General features: G+C 39.6%; 2 protein-coding genes across 28 annotated transcripts in view; one reads left to right on the top strand and one right to left on the bottom strand.

Annotated features, from left to right (window-relative positions):
* LOC111271805 (uncharacterized) overlaps positions 1-26,251 on the bottom strand; it is a 98,764-nt gene that overhangs the window by 63,637 nt on the left and 8,876 nt on the right. For 5 of the 24 annotated variants that reach the window (XM_086973042.1, XM_086973044.1, XM_086973035.1 and 2 more), the window contains exons 2-6: positions 20,129-20,319; positions 15,969-19,090; positions 14,252-14,486; positions 13,482-13,710; positions 2,123-2,242 (exon numbers count right to left, since the gene is read on the bottom strand). In XM_086973042.1, coding sequence (XP_086829168.1) covers positions 2,123-2,242; positions 13,482-13,555 — 194 coding nt within the window. In that variant the 5' untranslated portion in view covers positions 13,556-13,710; positions 14,252-14,486; positions 15,969-19,090; positions 20,129-20,319. The other 19 variants (XR_015315494.1, XM_086973051.1, XM_086973034.1 and 16 more) reach the window with 19 other exon arrangements.
* LOC111271780 (retinol dehydrogenase 16) overlaps positions 23,537-26,251 on the top strand; it is a 25,219-nt gene continuing 22,504 nt past the window's right edge. The window contains exon 1 of one of the 4 annotated variants that reach the window (XM_086973019.1): positions 23,537-23,809. Coding sequence is in view for 2 of the 4 variants with exons in the window: in XM_022852792.1 (XP_022708527.1) it covers positions 23,856-23,945 (90 nt within the window). In the remaining 2 variants the exon portion in view is untranslated. Of the gene's footprint in view, positions 23,810-23,840; positions 23,946-24,176; positions 24,537-26,251 lie in introns of those variants that run through there. The other 3 variants (XM_022852792.1, XM_086973021.1, XM_022852771.2) reach the window with 3 other exon arrangements.

The raw sequence follows: 26,251 nt of genomic DNA, 5'->3' as shown, positions 1-26,251 counted from the left end.
CTCATTTTTAGATACTTGCAGTACCCTTTAGTTATGGCTAGAGTGCCTTTTGCTTCTTATTTCTTGGGACACGTGCGAAGGGATGTCGTAAAAATTTGTCAGAGAGACTGCCAAGCTTAAACCGTACGTTTCAGGCGCTTACTTGACATAATCACTTAATTCAAATAAAGAATGGTGCTTCCTTCCATCATCCATCTACATAGCCTTCCTATTTTTCTACTGGTCCCGTTAACTCTTAACGTGTCCTTACACCCCTGACGCCAAACGTTTTGCCGTTAACGTTCGACACCAAAACATCTAACTATGGTCTAACTAACATCTAACTATAAAAGACTTTACCTTCCTGAACCAACAGCGAGCCAGCATCGAGACCAACGTTTGTTTTTTTTTCTTTTTTTATTATATATATATAAAACCTTTATAACCTCGTTACAACAGGCTGATCACACACAATTCAACGACGTTGGCGAAATCGCTGCTGCTTCACAAACCATTCAGGCGGATTTTCCACATTCAGAATTCGCTGATTTAAGTGATCATTAGGACTAACTCTGATATCGTATTCGGGTTATCCGCCACAGTCTGTGCTATGGCCTTTACTAAGTATCGAATATTCATTCTAAAGAGGGGCACAGCTTTTCGAGAGAGATACAAGACTTTAAATGTGCTCAAGGCCTGCCTTACTCCATTAATGTGATTCAGTTAACAAAAGAGGACTTTAGCTGTGTACGTTTCTTCGTATTGTTTTGAAAGGAGCAACAAGGTCAACACTGTGCGAGAGTGTGTCTGCCGTCAGATAATTACAGTACCAATCGAGTGAATCTTGAATGGCATGTTCTGTTTCTCGAGATAAAACTCGTATAGAGTATTTTCATTTCGACCTCTACGTGTGCGTACTTCGATGCAAATTGCAAGACGAGTCAATGTTAAGATGATCTAAATCACGACAGACTGGCTTTGAAAATAGCTCTGCGATGCATGACTTAACTAGTGAACTTTGAACAGTTGTGGTCCTTGAAAACATCAACATTCGGGTTAGTTAATAATCGATACTGTTGGTTTGTAGCCGACCAAAAAAGACAGGGTTGAAATCTGGAGGGTATTTGCATTTCTTGAACAATTCCATTATTTGTTGCTGTTGGACCACTACCGACCATCCGCCAAAGTATAGTCCCTTAGGGTCAGATACAATGCATAGAGGCCTAAGTCTCCGAGGATAATGAAAACCACAGTGAAGTTAAAACTGCTTCTTTGTAGTTTACGATTTTACTTTGTAGGTTACGGTTTTAACGTTTACCAGCAGCTCTATAGCTTGCAAGATATCGATGCTGCCGTTATACTCCAGGTATAAACTTTATGGATATAGGTTTAAAGCCTTGATTACATCTGACAGATATAAACAGATTTTGTTAGATCCAATGTTCAGGGCGAACAGTTCCCTTTATTAGACAGGAACGCATCTTAATGTAAACAGCTAAAGGTGTGATTGCGATTAATCTCGAAGGGGACCTACTATATTTCTTACATTCGAGCAAGTCTACTCAATATTGTTTTCATAAGCTAGTGATTACGTGCTCATGCAGCGTGTACGTAAATACTTTAGCCTTCAATCAACATTGAGTAAACTTAGCGCAATTTGTAAGGAAGGTACTGATATAAGATACTGCAGTGTAGGTATATTGCAGACTTGCACGATGAATCTGACTGAATGCGGTTAAACATTTAAACGTTTTATTACTCTTCTATTTGGTAGAGCTTTTTTCATGTCTCTCTCTTTCGGTTCCCACTTTTCCTCTATCCCTTTCGTTAGGAGCATTTTATTTTTTTCAGATCGCAGATGCTCCGTTGTCTGATGCCGAATATAATAGCGTACAGATCATAATGAAGCCGAACGGCACTCTAACTGCAGAGACAGGACATTAAATGTCATTGTGTTTTCTCAAGGGAAAACCCGTTTCATGCGGACGGGACGAGAAGCGAATTACTCGCAGGGTACACAGAACCATTGTACGAAGACACACCAATGCCTAACAGAGTATCTACTCTCGAGACTTAAATAACCTAATTTTTTGGCCATACGGAACAGAGAGTTCTCTCCGAGAAAAGCAGTCAATGCACCTACCTCCTCGTAGCCGCTTGCGCCGTGATGAAACAATAAGCTTTGGTGAAGTTCATCTTTGCTAGATGCGAAGTTAACCAGGAGATCGGGTATGTTACACTGTTGCTTGGCATTCTCTCCAGGCTGGAAACGAGGAAATGAGCAATGCATCGAAGCTTTCTTTTTTTTTTTTTTTCGAAAATTATTACTAACTGTGTCAAGCGGATTATTAGCACGCCCTTACTCACCAAACCGGTTAATCACAATTTGCTTGTATAAGCATTAAGCTGCGGGATGTAGCTCAAGGTTCATGAGAAGAACAGTTCGATACTATTACTCTTTCTTTAAGAATGATAACCCCGACCCGTGTTTGGTACCTTAGTGCAGTTGTAGAAGAAGGCCGATAAGGCTGACCTATAACCTAACAGGCCGTTGGAGTCATCTGAATCGGTGCACACTTAGCTCATGGACAGGGTGGACTTTGCTTACGGCTTATGCTCTAACTTATTGCATCTATACAATTTGAACTCGGTAGAGTAAAGTAAACGTTTCATGGTCGTTAAATCCGATTCAGTGGAAAGGAACGCAAAACCTGACCAGCCAAGAGCTATTCGACAAATATCAAAACACCTATACACTGCTAATTATTATTAGCATGTCGGTTGTTTTGTGTAGAATGCAACAGTCCCATCTTAGGCTGATCAGACCGCGTCGGAGTATACATACAGAGTTAACACATCGAACGGACGCTAAGCGATACCCAAGTCGGTAATCTTCTTCTACACAAGTGTTTAGGCTTAATTCAGGTGTCTCTACGCTTGGGAAAGCCCTGCGTCACGTACTTTAATGCTCGAGATGTCTGGAAATCTTGTGCAACCCAACCAAAAGAAGGTCAAGTGGCGCAGTACTAGTTCACCCCTTTTGACGATCCACCCACTATTGTATACCTCGATTGAAGGTCAACTTACGACCCTAACGACCCAAAATGTCGAAAATTGACTAGTCGTTTAGTGAGCTCATTGTATAATTAGCTTTCATTTTAGAGACGGCATCCTTTAACGGGACACTGGCATCTTATTTCTAAAAAGCATTGATACAAAATGCGATCTATCACTCCTCATAGAGCAATCTTGTTTCTAGGAGCGCGGATCGGAATATTTACTTTAAAGCCGCCTATACAGATTCTGTCCAAACACAAAAGTGTGCGATCACGTAAGTACACTTGGAGTTTTCAGGCCAAAATGAATACATAATAAAAATATATGTACTCAACAGGATTCCTGAAGGACACCAAAAGGTTAGTTGTTCTAGTCATCAGCTTTTATTAGCGTCTACTTTGAAACTTAGATTCTTTTTAATGGAGTTCAGCTCATTCTGCTTGCTTATCATGACGTGATACTCCCGTGTTCTGTGCGAGCAGGTTAAACATGGAGATTACTAAAGAAAACCTTTCGACGATGGTATAGTTTTTGACGATACGCAATCATCTGCAAGCTTTCACTGGATAAAAGTCTAGCACACTTTAGGCTAGGAAGTCTAAATCTTTTTTTTATTTTTCAGGAACTTCTTTCACTAACGTTCTGCGAATGAGAACGGCCTTTCCTGCTCGACAATGCCATGAACGTTTGCAATTCGCTGAAGGTTTCTAAATCAGTGAGGGCTTCCTACACGGTGTGTAGCTATATATTACAATCTGTCAGACCACCAAATATCGGGTATTTGTTAAACAACAAAGTGTTGTTTTAGAAAGTGTACTCAAAACCTTATTTTGGCTGTCGGCCAGGCCGTCTGGGCGTCAACACTTATACTGTCAATGCAGACGTGTTTCGTACTGAAAAAATCAATATATCGAACACCGACCATGCGTTTTCTTCCAAAAACAGCACGGGTTTATCGCTAACAGGAGAATGTAGATGAAGCAAATGGTGACAACAACAAAGATAATAACATTCATAGTAACATTGTCTAAACTATCATTAGAACGATATGTGTCAGCTACAAAAAAAAAAACAAAGAATAGATAGTAGCGATATTGGCTATATGAGCACACAAAACAGTTCGGTCCGCAACCCCCTATTTCATTCTAGCTGGAGGAAAAGCGGTCACTGAGAGTAGATCGACTTAACTGCTTACGTTCAATCTTAGTCCGGCGTTCTCAGCTTTTTTTCGGTTCAATTGTAGAATGCATCATGATACGGTAATCTGTTTGCTAGGGCTTTTTTCGACGCGGATGTTTGGAATCGTGCGAGGAAATCCCAGTGCTATTGTCTATCCATTCGTGCGTTCTACATAACCTAACGTTTTCTTAGCTTTTGGCTTAGCGCACTACCCTTCTGTAACAAATAAGCAAAAGGCAAGCTATGCTAGACAAGCCTTAAAGTCGTCTCGAGACAAGGTAACTCCTATGCGGTAATAGCTCACGTAAAACTGGTTGACTTCTTACGATCCGGTCATTGGTGTCTCAGGACTACGCTGGATCCGACTCAACAACTGAAATTCCGCGTCAGAAATGCAATCCGGCTCTATAAATATAGTAGCACATCTATGTATGTACTATAGAAAATACATTGTACGCACGATAATGGTAGCAATAGTGCAATAGCACGCATAAGTCATAACTTCCGAATCTCTAACGTTATATTATTTCAGAAGCAGATGTATCCGTGGATAGTATTTAATGGCACATAAAAACACGCATAGCCTTGTTTCCTAAGTAGAAGATTTCTATGGAAAAGGTTGGCCGTAATCTTCTTCAAAATACGTTATAATAGCCTCATTTTGGCAAGAAGCGGTACATAGGGCTCGTATTCTTCCAGCAAACTATTTCGAGACAAACGAGTTGTTTATGCATAAGCACAAAAGACATAGTTAAGCCTTGGATGAAAAAGATCATTTATGATCTTCACCAGTTTAACTCAAATTTACTCACGATCCAACATCGAAATACAATTTATCATGAACCAGGTGTGCCTAACATGCTCATACCACAGATACGGTCGTGAGGCCGCGGTGCAACACTGCGTGCCTACGAGATGCGATATTCCGGATATTTGAAAAAAAAAATACTGATATGTTCAAATTCAATCTTTACAGCTAAGCATGGAACTCAATAAAATATTGTAAATTAAGCTTTACAGGACGCGTTTTATTTCGAAAGCGACTTTGTCTAAAAAGTCCTCCTTCAACGACAATTCGTACCGCGTATATGCCAATGATATTCGAATAAAAACCACCAAATCTACAGGCGATAGCTGCAGATTTGATGGATAGTCTTGATAAATAGCATTTCAAATGGACGACCCCTATTCGAAAAGTTCAATTCAATATGTTTTAAAAATTTTTGACAAAAAACTTCTTCGAAAACTAAAAAAAAAAAAAGTAACTAAGCAATTCAATTAGCTGCAACCGTGAACAGCAAAAACACTTGTCCTGATGTCGATTTGCTTCCAGAGAAGACTGGTGAAACACATTTTGTAGTTAGGAGGGTAACTAGTAGCCGGACATCGATCTAAATGCTTCTGTTATTCGAAGAAATTTCAAGTGCTTATTGTGAAAATCCTTCAGAAAGTTGCATGTCTGTGCTAATTGGCCTTGGGTATCAACTGTTAGATAAAACAAGGCCCATACACAATCAAACTTTATTATTCAACCCGTTTTCTTTGACGTACTAACCTAATTACATGATTTACAATAGCTGATAACCGCTTACCTATTCAGATATACCCAAACGTGGCGACAGTTGCTGGAAATCCATGTTATTTTTTAGGTTGAAAAGTGATAGGTCTTTTTTTTTCAGATAAATTTAGGAATCGTCTTTGCAGCGGTACAATGAGGTTAGTTGATGCGTCTCACGTTAAGAATGGAGTCCTATAACTGAAGCATCTGTGACATCGGTTATAGTTTCGGGAAAGGCTATTCTTTCAGATAACACTTTCAGATTTACGGACAATCCAGGATTACGTGCTTTCGTCGCATTGCCTGTCGGCTTTCCTCCGTGCTACAGTAGACCCTTATGAGACTTTCTCCTATCGGTTCGATTTGCAGAACTTTTCTGCTGGGGAATGTATCTAACGAAAATTGACAAGTCGCTTCGTCGGTAGCACCTTGTTGAAACGTTATGCAGCTTTATCCTGTTAACAAGTACGGTGATTTGTTCGGGCAAGACTTGTGATAACGTCGTCCTTCTAGCCATATAAACTCAACATTAGGAGTGAGAATAAGCTACACTGAATTTCCGGACGCAATACAAGCTGATACGTTTTCTGTTTTAGTAGAATCTAAACGAAAATCTTTGTGACAAATAAAATTTCCGTACGTATAGATTATTAGAAATTGGCAAGAAGAACGCTAGCTAGTCTTTTGTCACACATTTAAATATGCCATTGGATATAGTTACCGCTAGCTATATTCAATACAGTGGCAATGAGATGCTTCAAAGTTTACAAAGCTAATATACTTCCTTCAACATAAATTCAAAACAAACAAAGATCCGCGTATATAGAACTCGAATCAACGAGCACCAATCAACGACTGATAAAGGTGGTCATGGTTCAGCGGAGCATCGACCAACAGAAATGCGTCTCTAAGTATTTTTACTATACATCGCCATCGTCTATTGAAGGAAAGTTGCAAGCAAATCTTTAGCGAGAATAATACACCGCTACACAGATGCTTCACCCCCTATAGCCTATAGGCCACCAATAGCCTAAGGCTATCGGCAAAATAGCTGCGGAACAACTATATTTCCTATAAAGCTACACACTTTTCATATAATTTATTTACACCGTTCACACAGAAAGCGTTCCCGTTTTTCGTATACATAGGGAACCCGTACCAGACAGCGGCTTCAAATTCGCCCGGGCTGGTAACCGATCGCTACGTTCCCATGGCTAAAATAGGCCTGCAAAGTACACACGTAAAAAAGCACCGTAAATGTTAGCCTAATAAAAGGTTTATTGACAAAACATTGTATCGGAATAAACTATTTCTTTTAATTAACACCCATTATCCAATCAAGTATCTATTTTAGTAGAAATTGATGAAATCAATATTATCAGTATAGGTAGGATAAAAAATCTTCTAAACAAGTTACTATTAAACCTATCCGAATTAGGCGGAACCTATTATCTTAGATTAGAAGAGACTTAGACCTATTATCTTAGAAGGAAAAAATTAACTATTTCTGCATATGTCGACTGAAAGTTATTTAACACAATTATTAAGATAGTTTTGCAAAAACCAAAATAGCTCATAGCTTCATGGGGCAAAACAGGGACTTTACAGCGAACGCGTTAAAATTTTTTTACCTGAGTTTTCCGAATTTTTGCCGGGCAGCTAAAAATGTATGTGGGGTGGCATCGCCATGGCGGAGGACGACCCGTTTTCTGTCCACCAATTCCGGTCGGTCTTTGCAATGGCTTGCTGTAATCTTGTTAACCGGTAGCAGCAGAAGCCCAAATTAATCGTGGTGAAATTGCCAGCGGCCTATATTACATAGCGCATTTTCAATAGCAGCAAATGCATAGTATCACTTTCTTCGCCACCAGTGCGAGCTTTGCCTCAGAATTTAAAGTAGATCTTGGATCTTTTTTCTATTCGCACTTATTAGTGTTGTGCGTGATCTATTTTTCATCACCCGTGATTAACCATTTTAATAATGACTCAACTTTTTTTTTGCGTCTTCTTAAAGTTTCCATGACTCAGATGTGATGGCTATCCAGGTATCGTCAATCTCGCTCAACTTTCGCTCCCGATACGATGGTTATACAGATGGCAAGGCCGTATTACGTTTGCAGGTAAACCCAAAAACCAATGGTACATTTTATCGAGAACGAATACCCTATATCGATTGTTCAGCCTGACAATAAACAGCCAGCACGTTCAGCTCTTCAAGCCGGCCGCATTCTGTCGCGTCGTGCTATATAACAACCCGACAATGGTACATTCCACATTCAACGCCGCATCCAGCCCTAAGCCGTTGCTCCATATGTCGGTAAAGCGTTCTGACAAACAAAACGAGTTCCGATATGTCAACTGGCTGTTTGGCTGTGGTAAGCTTTTTTTTCGCAGATACAGAAGCGAAAACGTCAGGGTTGTGGGAACAGTCATCCGCTAACGGTCAGCCGCATGATGCCACAGCGAAAAGTTTTACCCAAAGGAACAGCGGTCGTCCAACTATAAACGTGTCATTTGTATGAAAGGTAAGAAAATCGCTATAACGGCAATCGCATCAAAGATATTGCCATTTACATATCACAGACCCACATTTAATGGACATACCACTTGCCTATAATGAGATTAAAATCGCTCGAATCACAGCGAGAGTACGGATCAGTTCTCTAGTTCTAATCGTAGCTAATTTTCTTAGAGACAGAAATACCACAACGAAGCTATAAGGAACCAAGCTTTGTGGGTTTTCCGATGATGCTTGCATGTTTGTCTTGGGTTGGGTTAGATTTGCCCGAATATGGATAAAGAGGCTTATAATGATATATTTGCATATCAATGCCCCATAAAACTAGTGGTGAAATATGTCGCTGGATGTAAATACCTATTTTCTAATTAACAATCGAAAAGCATGAATAATTTTGGAGCCATCTTTTGATAGCCTTCTAATCCTTTACCCTTTCTTTAGGTTAGCCCTTTAGCAACACTAACACCTTTAACCGGTTCCAACCTGTCGTTGACCGGCTTTCGAGGACGGCGCGCTCATTCATCGCTTAGATTGATGATCGCAGATTGATTGACTAACATTAAAGCCTAGCATTTGGTGTCAGCCTCAACTTAGAATCGTCTCTGATATTGCACTCACTGCTCATGTGGAGCTTTTTCCCGTATTCCAATTGATAATGAAGTGCCTCATACGAAAAAAGCGAATCGAAAGTTATGTTGGGCAAAAGAATAAAACGCGGAAGGAAGAGGTATTCGATTTGAGGTTTTCCACTTTGATGAGACAATGAAGGAATCATCAGCTATTTAAGCGTCCTTTTTAGATGAGTCGGTATTTATGTTAGTGAACTGGGTCTACTTCTCGAAATTTAAAGCAGACATGTGAACCCAACGCCCCTGTCGGATAGAGATAACAAGTGCACGTAAGCATTCATCAGTAAACAATGTTGAAGTACTTCGATCGACTAAAAATAGTTCTGCTGTCTCATTGAATAACAATTGGCTTTAAAGGGTATTCTGAAGTGGGACATTTCGGACGTTGTTTGATCTGTCAGTATGTGCAATGGTCTACACCATGGATTGCCTGTTTCGATCCACCCAGAACGACCGCGAGAAAATCTACAAGTCTCTGAACATTCTCACTCCTTCGAAAAATGTGTCTGTACATCAGCGATATACGTCCTATTTTTAACAGTAATAATGAAGAGAGCCTAACACTCGCGTCCACGTAACGTTTCTTGCGTTCTAGATTAACACAGCAACTATATTATTTTTATATATACAGTCAGGACAATATTACGCAAAGTCATACACGAAAGGGCCTAGAGGCTTATTTCAGGCTTGTTTTCAAAGTCGCTTCATGTTGTCATTTTCAAGCATAAACAGAATCCACAACTTCATTATTCTAATTATTTATCATTTTGCAAACCTTTTATATCCACTTATTATTTATTTAACTCTCTAGTTACTCTAAAGTTACTATATAGAATGTTGATGCGTAGGACTCAATAACCATCTAATAAACTGTTGGCAAACTGTGCTAAATGTTTTGTCCAGACAAAAACATTCTGAAGGGAACCCGATTCATTATGTGATCCACCAATATTTCGCCAGATAGAGTGGTCCTCTGAAAATACGAGCTGTCAATTTTGCTAATAAATTTACGCGTAATATGGCATTCAATGGCAGAAATGCCGATATCAACGAGCCTTCTTAAAATCCTGTCTATTTCTATTTGTCTAACATGTTTTAGTCTTCGTCTGATTAGCCAACTAAGAACTCATTTATCCGGATCGGGTGTTACCGGAACGATTAGTTTCAATTACACGCCAGACGAAGGGCCTAGATGATCTTCGTCCCCTAATTATAACACTATACCGAATAAACTGTTAAATGTTCTACGTTTACTGGTGACTTGCCGCAGAGCTGGATAAAATGTATGTGTTTCTTATAATTGGAGTCTAGCAATACTAGAAAGGAGCAACATCGTCACAATGAAAAGATGTCGCCAATATTTATGGCACAAAGGGCGCAATATTTACTGTACCTATCAAATAAGCCACTCGATGATGATTTTCATAAACTTCTGTCGCTCGTCATGCTAAAGCCTTAGCCACAGTCTTAGGCTGCCGCTTGCGCATCTGTTGACCTCTCTAAATTTCTCTATCTCTGTAGAACTGAGAATGACTGCACATTTTCCTGTTACGCCCCCCGCCTCCCAAGCACTTCCCTTAGAATCGTGCTGCCTGCTACTTGAAGTTTTTGCGCCATCATTCAGATTCTCCTAATATGCGCACACTATTTTATGCGAACGCAAAAAAAGTACCGCAATCTTTCTACTGTGCTTTGTTTAACGGGACGGCAAAACAGCGGCAGTAGCTTCGTCCCTAGCAACCTGGCGAACGGCAGTCAAACTCTGGTAGAGAATTTTGCCCTTGAGAGAAAATCCTTTTTCTCAGAAAATCTATCGTTCTCTGAGAACATCTGTCGTCGCAGAACAGATAGTAATGAAGAAGCGAGCAGAGAAATCGAACTTGCGATCGGCTAAAAGGGTTAGACCAAGCCATTTTGAGATAGCGAACTATGTTTCAGTCTATGTTCGACCCTTGCTGACTGCACTGTCGCCGGGCATCTTTAGTTACCAGGTAGTCATGGCCAACCGAATTTCGAAAAGCCGGTCAGTAGGTCAACGAACCAACCCGAGCTGAACGGGCCTTCTCTTCTCGGGTACACAGATATATATACCACCAAGACGGGAAAGATCGTCGACGACGTCAACGGCTACGCAGCTCGACGTCCATCCAACGCCATCCAAAATATGTTATTGCTAATGCTGCCACAGCAGCCGCTGAAGCCGGCCGCTATGTACGCCGGTTTCAACTATACCGTGACTGTTTGACGGTCTGTAACCCGTCTGAGCAACTTCTAAGTTTACGACCATTAAACCGCCAGCTTACTATGCAGATGTAATGTTCACTGTTTTGAGGTTACAAGGCTCTTTGGCTTGCACTCTGGTATACAGCAAACGCACCATTCGAGGCTAGGCAGTAACAGCGGCGGATATATTAAAAGGGATGAAGCGATGCGGGCTCCATGGACGTTAAGATGGCAGTACTTGGTTTTTCCGAAAGTGGATTTCAGGTACTATAGACACTGTTTAAACACACGCCGTACATCGTGAAGTGAATTCAATTATATTTACAACAATGCGCTTTGAATCAATCCATTTCCGGATACGGAGAGACATAGTGTTTGGAGTGTGCGATTCAATTATATCAGTCGACAACCGTCCGCACAGATTTAAGCACCTAACACTCTAATATTTGTGCCTTATATCAGACACGGAAATCTATTCCAGGGCATCTGACCAGGTATATATCTGCTGTTTTTCATCAGAGGCAACCCAACTATCGGTTCCTATTGTTACCTTATTATTAAACATCGAAAACCGGATATATTTTAGATAGTCTTTAAAGACTGGCGCTCGCGTAGGTGTAGACTGAGTCAGTTTAATGGGTAGAAGATAGCATTCTCGTTACATATAAATAAATACACTTTACTGAGGCCGGATCTTTAGTAGCAAGCAAATTTTAGCCAGTAATTGAGTTGATTTAAAAGAAGATCAATGATCTCGCTAGAAGAGCACATGTTACATTGCCTACATCATGTAGAGGATCAACGTAAAATAGGCTGAAAAAAGGACCTGATAGATCTAACTGAAATATAAGCAAGTTCTCGAGAGATCCACATAACCTAGATACGTTTGTATTTAACTTCGATGGAACCTGACAAGGCGAGCTAAACTGGCCACTAAGCAGTAACTAAATGGCGCTACAGAGATAAACCGCAGCACTGTGACTGCACGGATGTAGTGCATGTCAATGCTACAAACCTACCATTACGTGGCAAAGTTAAGTGAGCGGTCAATCACGTAAAAACACTACCTTATAGAATATAAAGGCTGATTGATGGCTTTGTATAAGGTGAATCATGTCGGGAGGACACGAATCAATCTCGCATGATATGCAATAGACGATTTGAAGCTTGTGGAGGTCATTACATGATAACTTTGTTTATCTTTACTATGTGAGAGCTATACCTTCATTATGAGTAAAGTAAAGATTGACGGCGTACGTATCACAGAAGCACGTTAGTGAAGCTAAACAATCCGTATAGTAAATCAAACATTGCACGATACAGAAATTCAATACGTTACTATAGGAGTTATTCTTTCATATATGCGAGCTCAAACATACGGCGATATCATATCGCAAATGCCCGGACATTGACACCCGCTAGAGTCAAACGCCTTTAGAATATCTAGACGCTCCACTTAATTGAAGATAATTGAATTTGGTTACACCTGTAAAAAATACAGGTCATACAGTACCGAACAGGCAAAGCAACTATACAAACAAAGCTACTCCACTTTAAAAATAACTCGTTCGCCTTTGCTTTTATCGTCCTTCGAATTTGGCAGCTATTTTTAGCAAATTGCAAGCGAACTCTAAGCACTTCTTCGAAACCGTTATATTCCTGACTTGGTCATAAGCATGACTTAGTGCGCAGACCGGCGCATTTGAAGTTCTCTAGGATACCACCAAACAATAGAGTCTATCTAGTTTCAACTTTTTAAAAAACGAAAATATTGCGAAGCTAGCGTCGGGCTAACGTCATATCGTATTTCGCAGTCGCTTAGTTGCCCGCTTGACGGCCAAAGGTGCGCGATAGAAGCCATGGGTGGTCCTACTTGAAGTGAAGTTTGCTTTGAGCTGAGTGTTAGCATAGGCCAAAGTAATGCTGGCAACAGAACCCCCACAATTCAGCCCACCTTGCTACTCCCACACGCACCTGATAGCCTGTGGCTCTAGGAGTCATAAGGCGTGACAGTATTCGTTAAAAAATTTGTTGTGCAGTAATATTAGTTGCTACTTTGAGAATTGATAGTTTTTTCACGTCGATAAGTTAAACTTCTCTATCAGTAGTCTTTCATTAGGTCCACGCAATTGTACATTGGTAAACTTAAGTGTTATTATCAATACCTTAGGCCCAGCCTGCTATACAGTCTATGGACACTTCGTACTCTATAGGTACTACGTTCTAATGAGAAAGAAAAGCTGATAATATTTCTACAAAATGCGATCAGTGTCTCTCCCATGCTTTTATTAACCTCGCCGTTTTCACGTAAAAATTCAAGCTAAAATGTCATGCATACCTTTTTCTGGGCATGTTTTGATTGCTATGGCAAATATGCGTGGCAGTGATACCAAGAAACATAATACAGGCCATTCATCCTTAGTTTCACGTCTCATCTTCGCCAAGCCAAACATCCAGCTGAGCTGTAGGACAAAGGAGATGAAAGGCTATCCTGCACCTAACCAACTGGCGCTTCGAATCCTAACAATCCTAAGTGTGGACCATAGCCCAGATATGCCAAGTGCCGGCTAGAAGGAATCGAGAGAAAACAAGCAAGCTCCTCTTTAAGACATCGTAAACGTCAGTTACGTAAATACAAGGTGACTATAACCGCTCAGTTGAGCATTAAGATGTCTAGTGTCCAAGCGAACAGTTAGGATTGCCGGCTTCGTGAAAGCACTGCGTCATTTGGAACGAAAACGGGACACGCTGTTATCAGGACAACGGAACGTTGTCATGCGTAGGAAATTTCGATAACTGACCGTCAATTTAACTTTGCTAACGGAAATGCCTATAAAGCCAACAGCGAGCGTCATTGTTCACGTAATGGTAGAACAATTCTAGAAAAGTTCAATGAAAAGGAACATGCATGTGTTGCTGATCGTTTTTTGTTGACTTACTTTGTCTGCTCGACCTGCAACACACAGTTTATAAGATGCAAATTGTAGAATAAACGCAAGACTGCTAAAGGCAAATGTAAAGGGGCCACATGAAATGGAACATTATGTCAAATAAAAAGTAACGAAACAAACGGTTGCGTATGTAAAATCACATACAGCGTGTACTTACTTACACATACTGTACTTTCAAAAAGACGCGCACCGGGACGAATTTGAAATCGGTACACATACTTCGATGAGCGTTGTCTCAATGCACTAGGCCCCATTTTGTTCGTCATTGCTCACTACTAAGGTGGTCTTTTTCCTTTTTCGCCAACTTTTGTAGTACCAGCCTCCACCGTTTCCACATATCTGACCTTTGGGAATGTAGAATCCTCCTGGCAGTGTAGCAATGTAAGGTACTCCTGGCGAAGTACTATTATAATTAGTAATCAATGATAAAGTATTATTGTTATTAACAGTATTACGTAGCTAAATTTCAGAGAACACGATGCAAATTGAATCGTTGCGCCACTACAAAGCAAACACCCATTGATAACAGGCTGAAGACATCTTGGGAAAGATATAAATTACTCATAGATATTTAAGTTTCGAGTAGAACTGAGGGCTAACGAAATCGTTTACATCGACGGTGGTACGGCGTATTATATACTATCGAGTGAAATATGACGAAGAAGTTTGAGCAGTAAACAATTTTAGACTATAGAACTTACCATTCTGTTTGCATTAGATACAGAACCTACCTAACTAGGAATATTGAAGAATTCAAACAAGATCGCACTTACGATCATCTTCAAAATATATCACACTGCCGAAGCTTCTTGCTCTACACAAACTCGACACAATGGAACACTTGGTCTATCTTCAGTAGCATGTATGATATATTTACGGGAGTCCAAAATGTGTACCATTAAATGTTCAGATTCAACTAAATTATCTCAGACTGTTCGTCTGCTAATCGCTATCTAGCTTCGTACTCGGTTATAAACATACGACCAGCTTCGTGGTAGGAGTCAACCAGCCGTCTGTGCGATGGAACTATGCCTAGCGGTAATGCCAATCGGGAAACTTAAAGCATGGAAACTATTTCAGAGATTTAGAAACCTCATGCTTCGCGTATCGATTTGCGCACGTTTCATACTAATCCGATAAATTCTTACAGATGATTAATGATTGTCTATGCAAAATAAATAGACCATGCAGACCACTACTACCACCGAAAATAATAACAAAATAGCAGTAACCTTCGAAAAAAAAAACACTTCAGCTATAAGAAAACATGGATGCATATTGAAAAACAATAACATATAGATTGCAGACACTTTGAATACAGCTTTCTCATAGTTTACCTTTAATCTTGATAATTTTTGCATATTTTAGACAGTTTAAATTGAAAAGAAGACTTTAGCATAACTTTAAAAAAAAAAGATTTTCTGACGAGAAATATTTGGAACTGATGCATTAATGAAAACTCTTACCCAAACTCCGGCATCCAGCTTTTCCTCGAATCGCGCAACATCAAAACATTGACTATTTGGCAAGCTGATATCATCGTATTTTAATGCATGCGAGTGCAAACCTCGACTATACTTTATTTTTTGAAGTTGTCTGCGAAAAATGGTTCATTATGGATTTGATTTAAAAGGTAATGTTTTTTTCAGTCTTCTAATCCTCGTCACCTACGAAATCTTCCTTACTTCGGAGATCATCCAATACGCCTTCAATATCTGCTCCATTTTCATATCGTTCGTTTAGACCTTAGAGTTTTCAAGAGTCGATAATAGAGTCATCTTCGGACTCAATGAGCCTCGTAAGTTCGTTTCGTAAGCGACGCCTTGCTAGCGCAGCTCATTTCAATTTGGGCCCTCGACATGTTGACTACTTACCAAATATCTAGTAAAGACCAGAGCTTCTGCGTTTTAACTGTTCAGGATACGCCTTATTTCAAGCCATTTCCTGGATACTTCGCGCGCGAATCTTAAATGGCTTCAATGCGAGTATTCTGTTTTCTCCGCTAATAAAATAAATGCGCACTTATTGGCCTTTGTTACGCATGACTAGCCATTTTTGACTCGAAATGCAAACGTACATTTACGCATTTATGAAAAGGTACGTATAATTTCTTTTTTTTTTTTTTTATATAATAAGCGTTAATTAGATCTGTGTACACTTTAAGATCACCTACTTGTTTCATGGCTACCCGAACAAACGCTTGTAATTATCTGAATTTGACTGCTGAACGTCGTTACACGTTTTTCTAGCCTTCTATGAACACAGAATATGGAACGTTGGCTAGTTGTCGTATAGTAGTGCTGATTAACTAGGACTTGTATTGTATCTGTATTTCTACTCATTAAAAATTTTAATTTATGATCGTACCAACCACTTCTATAGTGAAGAAATTATAGTCTCACTAAAAAAAGTTGTGATATTTTTTAATATGCATATTCGAAACTTCGAACCCTAGGTTAGGAAATTTTTGACGAGGCTTGCTTGGACGTACCATGAAGCTCTGTTGTGACCTAGTATGTTGACGTCTGTATCTCAATATACAAATTGATAATAGCAATACGCTAGATGATTCAATATCACTCAAATATATTATCGACAAGCCCCCTAATTCAATGTTTGGCTTCTTCTCATTTAAATGCTCACTGCTTATAGCGCATAGAGAAAATACGTCTCAGCTATAGAGAAACGACGTAACAATGGCAAGAAGTTATTGTACTCACTTGTGACGCGTTCTTGACTTTGCTTTGTCGTCAATACAGATTCAGTAATTTCATACGAAGCTTCACAATGAGGAAAAATGTATGTCACTTACTGGATCAAGATGACGCTGTAGTCTTATATATATATAATTAGTCTACGACAGATTGTCGATACACACATTCAGGAAACAAACAGATTGCAAACGCTGGAGTCGGAATCTCTTGACTTTTCCGTACGTTTTGATTGTTGGCGCGAAAGGCCAAACGCACCATTCGATAAGCTCTTGCCAGTCGAAACTAGATATCCTTTCTCTAGTACAACAATAAGAAAAATATTTTGGCCTAGATAAAAAAAACAATGTTATTCTTGTAACGTATAATATTATACTCGTTAATCGAATTCTGTAATTCTTAAATGTACATAAACACATATTTTCCTTATATATTATGAGTTATTGCTATTATAGATCATTATGGTCACATACTAACGATCATTAAGATCGTTTTTGCGGAATTTCGAACCTCAGATTGTATTGTTGAAGTAACAAAATCAGCGTAGCATACAATTGACCAGCATAGAATAATCTGCCTCTGTTAGAATGAAAGATTGAACAAATACCCCTACTATTATGGTATTATAAGTATTGTCTAGTAAAATGATTAAAGCAGTAAAGAAGTACTGAGTAGTAAAATGACTTTACGGTATAATTTAATGGTTTGTAGATACAAACGAGACACACTTAAGACAGATAAGCTGTTTGCCAGACATGAAGAAAGAAAGTGGGTCTGCGTTTCGCTGTTTACACAAAGGACTTTTGATTGTTTCACCCTTCTAGAAACATACAAGAAAAGGTCCGCGTTTTGTCAGACGACCATTTATTTACTACTACTTTTCATTTCGCAGCATATCTCGACGGCAAGCTTGAGGAGGTTTTCTACTTTCAACTAAGTGTTATTAAACCTATAAAATAAGAGTGCAGTAGAATATAAAGGTGTCTATGGGCATCCTATTATTTTACATAGTTAAGAAGCAACCATCGGCTGTTTAATTTAGCTAGATAGGAATAATAATCTATTGTATTCTGCTTGAATAAGTGGTCCAAGTGATGGGAAAAAAGACCACCGATATAAGGAGCATCAATGATGATAATAATAATTAACGTTTTAGGAAGAATCATTGACGAGCCAAGTATTTTGTATTGTCCATCGAGTGAAGCAAAGTATAAAATGACCTTGGCGTTCAATGATGAACTTCGTAGACTCGAACAAAGTGGAAGAGCCTTCAACATAACCATAGCTATTTGGCTTAAGCAGTACTTCTATAACTATTCGCTATGTGTATAGCGATTAACTTACTTGCAAAAGTACGCCTATACTAGCCTGTCAGAAAGGCAAAAGTCTAGCCGATCACTATGAGATTTCCTCTGAAGACATATTAAATTCTTAAAAAAGTTGTTGCATAGTGAAGTCGTTTTGCCGCCTGAAAAAGCGGCGAGCTATCGATTATCACCCAATATACGCTGAATCAATTGGCTCTTTTCAGCCGGTGTTGGCATTAATGGGTTACCTTGAAACCGAGTTAGAGAGCCACAAAATTCGAACGCTCGTTAACGACCCATTTGAAACCCGGTAACCTCAACAGCAAGAAAAGCACATCCCAGTGATAAAGCGTCCTATAGAAACTGTGGGAACAGTTGAGAGAAATCGATGCGGCCCAATCACACTCTGACCTGGGGCTTACTTATATCGAAAGAGATTTTCCAGGCAAACATATTGCGTGCTAAAGACCATATTCGATAGAAACACTGTAATAATGCCAATGCAATACACATCTATGTTCTATACATATGCAGATATGGTGGCTTCAATAAATTTCGTCATTCTCGAGGTTTGGGTAGGCCCCACTCTAATACTACCTAAATACAAATGACATTGAAAAACTGAAAGCAAGATACTGTTCACTTTCGTTGATAACTATACAAACCGTTCGTATAATCAACTGTAGATAGAATAATTTCGAAGGGATCATGTACTACCTAGAAATTGCGTTGTAAAAACTACTCCCTGAGTGTACGTTACGTAGGACTGGCAAAATACAACTTACTTATATCACAGTTTGCGTTGGTATGGAAGTGAAGATACAATGTTAAATGGAAGACAGTCTGTTTTTATCTACAAATGATCCAAAACGATGCTTTGATTTAATGACGTCCACAGGTTTATATGGGACATTTTAATTACATATTAGATAATTTCCCGGCAGCACTTGTTCATGAAGGAGCGTCGTTTTCGTCCGCCTACAATAGACAAATCGAGTTCCTCATTGAAGGTCCGCATAAATACAAAGGCATTTCGGACCAACAAAGTCTTCCTAACCTCACTTCCTCAAGTGTTGATAAATTCAACATTCTCACGTACATTGCGCACGTGCGTGCCCTGCTTGACAGAGACGGGGACGAATTTCTCATAGAAATCATAACCGAAATCTTGCTGAGCGATCATATCGTCTACATTCACTTTTTATGTGTTTAATTTAATTTAATGCGGAAGTAGATTATCAGAAATATAAAACTATCACTGACGATAAGAGTATGTGTATTTATAGTCGTCAGCGATGGAGATCCAATTCTGCTACGATGCTAATGCTTGTTAGTTATTAAAAACAAAAGGAGATCGATACAAAGTACATTACCAAAGCCAATCAAAGGAGCTGATCATCTCTCAGTGTTTGTGCCTCACATTTTAATTTCATAGGTTCTCTTTCAAACCTTTAAAGTATAAACGGCATCTGCAGCTCGACGAAGTCTTCGGAAGTAACTAGCATTTACATAACTTCGTTACATGCACAAAAGTTAAGCTGCTGCAGATAAATCATATCAGACTAATGGTAAATTCATAATATGACAATTTGTACGCTTTTCGGTGCCTCTAGGGTGGAGGACTGTTATGATGGGTTTTGCCGTATGCGTAGATTTCGGCAACGCATTTGATACTGCGAATTCAACAAAGATAGCCATTATTGGAAACAACATTTACAGGGGTTTCTGATGACACTTGTCGCTGACCGAGAGCAGACTCTAGTCGTAATTGTCATCTAACCTAGAAACACTTTATTTCCTAACCTAGAAACCTAGAAAACTTTTTCATAGTAACGTTTGAAGGAACACGCTACGTTGAGTAGGGTGGTACAATTTACCTACCACGTTCAGTCTATACAGGAAAAGATGCTAGCAATTTTTAAACATAATAAACTAGGTGCGTTGAGATGAGCAATGGAAATTATATGAGCATTACACAATACACTATTACCGTTATCACACTGCGGCCGTACGTACCCACACGGGGTTTGCCATTCCGTCTCATTGACTCGACGTTTCTTTGATCGCAGTGTGCGTTCACGAGGTTAGAATTTCTGAAAAGTAGATAAAAATCTATCCTTCTTTGTTAGGGTTATGTTGGTGGCATATGGAAACGGGAGCGAAGGCTTTTTCACGTCATCCGTTTGTCAATCGTAACGTTTATGGATCTGTATACAATCAGAACACAATAGCAAACGAAATAAGTCAATTGATGTCTCATTCGAGACGGGTTTTTGCATAGAGTTGATCGTGTGAAGCAGCGAACGAGCGATAAACATTGTTACACAACACTTTTACAGAACTAACTAGATTTTTATATACTACAATATTATAAAACAAAGAGCTTTAGTACCGCTTTCATTAAGACTGCTAGCAAATCATATAATTTTTCCCATTTTTTTTACGATCGAGCCAGCGCGTTATAAATCGATTTTATCTTGTTTCTCATCAAATTTATACAATCAGGTTCGTATATCTTAGTAGTTGATTTTATTGACCCATACGTTGTCGTTGTACCTAGCCTGGGCCTGCACTTGTATGAGGTTTGTCGCTTTCTACACGTTTGACCAATTGCTAGACCAGATCATCGCTGAATTTCATTGACACAATGACATAACTAAATCATCATTCTAAACAAAGACGAATCGCACGCGCTCAATAGAAACTGAATCGGCAAAAAATAGAACTGGGTTCTTAGCTTAGGTTTCACTGCTTGCCGAAAGCAGTTTCGTCATGTGGACAAATCGTCGATGATTTTTGTCCTATTTGCTGCTAGGACAGGTTGACGTGATTCTCAACGTGCACGTTCTTTGCTAGTTTCTTCTTTCTGACCCGATTTCAATCAATTGCATCCAGGCGAAGGAACAGCCTTCGAATCACGCAAATAACTGATCAATAAAGGTCAGCAGCGTAGTATTCATAGATGTGTCTTTCAAATAGCTTATACCATGGTTGTAGTGCGGCTCACTAGTTTTTTTTTTCTCATTTTTTCCACCCGTCGAAAGCCCTAACAATGGCTCGATCCCGATCTTATCACTGAAGGTGCATAGAACGACTTGGATACGGCACACAAATAAAGCTGTCATATTCATTCAACTTCTCTTAAAGAGGTCAGAAGGCTAGTTCAGAAAGATCATACTATCTTTTAAGATGGCGCCACCAACGCGTCCATCGGGAACAGTCGTTGCTCAATATACTATTGCCGAACAATAGCAAACATTAGCTGGCGTGTTCAGATATTATCTTCGTTCCTTAGAATAAAGAACTTATATCTACATTGTTATGTTCTACAGTAGATATACAAGGCAAGCCAGTATTGCTTGCAAGAATGGTTTAAAACTTCTGACTCAAAGCGGCTACGTAAGCCTTTACAAAGCAACATTTTCGATCACCCTTTATGCCGTCGACCGCCCATATAGCATTACGTTCTAGCTATATGTATAAACTTCGTCCATGGAGCAATTTGACTGTGACGCCAACGATAGAAATGCTATGTGTCTGCCATTAGCACGATGCTGAAAATGGCCAAACGGCGAAAAAGCAACAAACTTTATCATTAACTCCCCATTATCCTTATCATATATGTGGGTGTTTCATTTTACGCACGTTTTTCGATACAACTAGCGGCAGCGCCTCCATATAAACTACGATAGACAATCTTGCTGATATGAATATCTTTAACGATAGAATCACGCGACAGCTCAAACGAACTCAGTCATCATTTACTGTAACATTTAAATATTAACGTGTTAGTAAAGGAAAAAAAGGAATAAAGGCTTTTTGCTTAGAACAACGTGACGCTGACGAGACGAACATTGCTATAACATGGAAAGCTATTTGTTGGACCTAAATAAGTGTTGAATCCAATAGCTTCGGTAATGTCCTACAGGAGCCAAAGTTCTGTTATTTCCGTATCTCGTTGCACGATCTTCATTACACCTGTTAACGCTTTGGAGACGAGCATTCTGTGCTGGTAAGTGATTAGATTCTTCGTCTCTGAAAACTTCTGCAGTACCAATTCTAGTACAAATAGCTATATTACTGGAAAAACACTGCAATATTAAATAACAACGCTAATACACAGGTAGCTACGTTAAGAAGCGAAGCATGTGCATCTTCGTCTAGAAGTGCCTAATTTCTGTATCACTCAATCATTAGGCATATATTTAATTTTATTTTTTTTTACAAAGCTTATGTATTCATTCACTGCTAGCATAGTATTTTTCCAAGGACAAAATAGACATGTTTGGCCCGTCCCTCTGCCTAGAAGGCAGGCGTCGGATGCGATGCCTAACGGCTTGAGTACCAAACATAAATTTGTTTACTAGACCGTTTTTTGTCTGCTTTTTCAGATAATAAAAAAGCAGTAGCTTAATTTATCTACATAGGAGAGTCGAAAATATTGAGCATATAATTATGCTAAATTTTTTAATACTTACGTAAAACTAAATCACGAAAAGTAACAAAAACAGAGAAAAAAAAAACTATCGAAAATTAACTCAGGAGCAACTCGCACAGTAGACTAAATAAGTTAGTTTATTGTTTTATTATAGACTTACGTTTATTTCAGGCAGTATTAACTTAATTTACAGGACTATCTAGACGGCTCCACTATGTGACATTCAAGCAGAATTCGAATGAGGTGTATATTTTTTCAGTTACACATAGACCATTGCTTTCCTCTGTATAGTCAGTACTATATCTATCTTGCGATAGTCTTAAGTGGCTCTCTTAGCGGCCCTTTTTGTAACCAGAATCATAGGCATGCGTTATGGCAACGGCTGACATCGTTTAGCGGCCCAATTGACTGATCATCATCATTATCGAAGAACTATCGGAAATCAAATTGGTTGTATTAAAAAACGACCTTACTCAACGAATTAGTAGTCGTATATCGACAAGAAATTATTGTAAAAACAAACAAACAGCGTCCTGGAGCAGTAGAAACTACATGTAGCAAATGGATTAAGCTAAAGCCAGTACTCTTGCACGATTTCGTCAATGGTGATGAGACAAATTACTAGTTCTTTTGAATCCATCCATCCATCTTAAGCCACATTCAATCTATAATTAGATCTCACGTTTCCATTAGTCAATTCAACAGGACACATTTAGGATCCAAAGAGGATAGTTCTGCCTGGCTCAAAAAACAATGAAACAATTAAGCGCCACGTCGATAAAATCGATATCAAGATCGTCTTAGAGATATCTTATCGTTCCACTGATTCAACCAGAGCTCCCGTAGTGTAATACACGCCAAAAGGGTATGTCATGCTACCATCATTTCGATACCAAAATTGTTCGGACGCTGTTCCTGTAGCTATCTGATGAAAATACGGCGACCGCTGTAACGGCAGAGTAGTTACCCGATAGAAGCCACAGTCGATACGAGGGGGACGAAAGAAAGGGCAAATCCCATCGACCCGCGCATGCTGTGTTACTGTTTACCGAATTTACGGAAAGGCGGACACGCAACGATACACTGACAGATATTCATGTTCGCGCTCACGTTTCAGCTTGAACCCCACACACGTACGGCGATCAAGCCAATACAGGCAACATTGCCATCAGCCCTCAAGAAGAAACGCTAAAAGGTGGAGGCTTCTTACTCCAGACGATTCGAAAAAAGAAGCGATCACGCCACTGGCTATTGGGAAGGTACGAGTCTTCATAGCTATTTCCTTATTTAGACAGCGTCGAATCAATGCGTAGACAACACAGGCCGTACGGAAGGTTTTCGCTGAAGAAGTATTGTGGGCCTAGTCTAACGCCTGCTCAACACCAGCCAAATCGGGTAGGATGCACGAAAAGCGGTCGCTTGCCAATATTTGCTGCTAGGTAGAAATGAAGATCTTTCTTCTGCCTTCTTCTCCATCTGCCTGCCTGTGTTTGTCGTGTACCTCTGTTGTATTCGTGCAAGCCACTGTTTCCATTGCCACAGCTACCATCATTATCATTACGGCTACCGTTGCGTTGCAGCTGTCGCAATAATCGGTTTCAAGAGTGTCAAAGCGCCTGTGCAGTTGCACACCGACCGTCGGCGCCCAACGATCACTGCTTAAGACACATAGCGACAGTGTGCATTTCAGCGGTATTGTGCCTATCGGTGCCCCGTTCCGCGCAGCCTTCAAGCATAGACGATTGTCTGTCAATAAATCAGTCAATCAGCACGAACGACTATGTAGCTACATAGTTACATGGTTCGATTTGTCGTTACTGAAGTTGGTAGAAAGGATTGCTCGTTGCCATCGACAACGCCTGTGTGCATTTTTGTGCTTTAGTGAATAACCCAGAAATCCGAGCCCCGCTAAATGGATACCCAATAAACGTGGTAATGTAATGAGCTCAGTATTACGACCCGGGGGTACAACTGATACAGACAACAGTGAGTAAGTTTATAGTGCTGTGGGCTGCAGACTGTCATCAGCGTGAAACGCGCGATGTCAGATTGTCACACTCGGGTATGAGCTAACATGCGAGAAACTGTTCAAATAACATACTGATGTTTGCTTGCAAAGCTATTAAACCTGTTTATTAGGTACAATGCAACTAATCGAAATAGATATCATAGACCTGGATAATAAGGGCAATAGTGACGCAGGCCTCATATCGGGTTCTCAACATGGTCTTGTAGTGTATCGTGCAGTAAAAGTGGCTTCAGTTCCTCCCGGATAATAATTATGTCATAAATATTAGTTATGGTTTAACAGTATCAAAATACCTAACATTTTCTTTAGTTTTTCCATCAGTTTGTTTGCGTAAAGCCGAAAGTTCTCAATTATATCGTATTATCTAGGAGCCTTGCTTTCTCTGACAAGCCATTTGCAGTTTCACCGCCAGCTACTTTACCGAACCAGACTATCCACTAGAAATTCATAAGGATAAAATAATTGTGGGACTCGCCACAGTCCTTGAGGTAAGCTGGACGGATGGAGATTTCCGTCATTCTCAGGTTGCCAGAAAGCGAGCTAAACGAGAGAACAAAACTGAATATATTCTCTTGAGTACTCAGCCTATTCTCTTCCTAAACCTAATCAGCATGTTATTTTTGTATGATCCTTCTTAATTAGAGTTGTTATCGCCTATTGCGGAGCAACCCGATAAAGTGTATTATTATTTTAAGACAGTCTGCATCTAGCACCCTACTCTTCCAAGAGTCAATTTTGATCCGCGAAAAAAAAACCCTGTTCGTTACTTTATTTATTCTTAAATAAATACAATAAATATCCTTAAATAAAAAGAGTGCAATAGTCTATTTTAATGTTGCAGCAGGCGAGCGCCATCACAGATACGATATCGTTGCCGCCGCAAAGGCAACCATCTCAGCCTAGGTAGATAACCTGCTAGGAGTTTCCGTGCCTGCCATACAAGGTGTTGTCGTACCCAAATAGAGATATAATTTTAAAAATAATGCTTAGCGACGCGCCCAAAAAATATCACCGCCGATCTATGACTATCTTCTTAGAGAAGATCCTATTGTTTGGGATACGGTGTACGATTTCTCAGTAGAACAGTGGATTGTTGCGCACTACAATGACGCATCAAATAATTTTAAAGATTCAAGTTTTTCGTTCTGGGCAGACAAAGGGCTGAGCACTTGTTGATCGTGTGCAAAACACACGAAACTTAGGATCATTTTAGCTGCTAGGGATAGAAAGGGAAACTTGAGCGATAGACTACCTCTAAAGGATATTTTTGACGCTTCTGAGAAAAAAAAACTATTCGTTTTACCTGTTTACCAGAGGAAACACGTGAGTGGCAAAAGCATCTTTAATTACTGATGATATAAAACGAGGCCTTACGTCATCGCCAGGCAGCCTATCTCTCGAATAGGCTAATTAAGCCAGAAGAGTAGACTTGGCTAGATGTCTTTGTTGGTTGGCAACGTATCGATAGTACGGTTACTATTTGTATGGGCGATTTGATGCCCTGTGCGAGTTAGTTTTAGAGAAAAGTGAATTTGTAAGCCTTAGCTATTTATTGTCTCTGATTAACGTCTGTTATTGCAGATATTCTTATGGCCTAACGGCTAATCGGTTCATGGGGTAAGCCTTAGCGCAAACAGCAACCGTCCACTCAACCTCTACTTAATGAATCGAT

The sequence above is a fragment of the Varroa jacobsoni genome, unplaced genomic scaffold (genome assembly GCF_002532875.2).
Source record: "Varroa jacobsoni isolate VJ856 unplaced genomic scaffold, vjacob_1.0 scaffold_180, whole genome shotgun sequence".
Lineage (NCBI taxonomy): Eukaryota > Metazoa > Arthropoda > Arachnida > Mesostigmata > Varroidae > Varroa > Varroa jacobsoni.
Note: the sequence above shows the minus strand (reverse complement) of the source record. Positions and strands in the feature narration are given on the sequence as shown.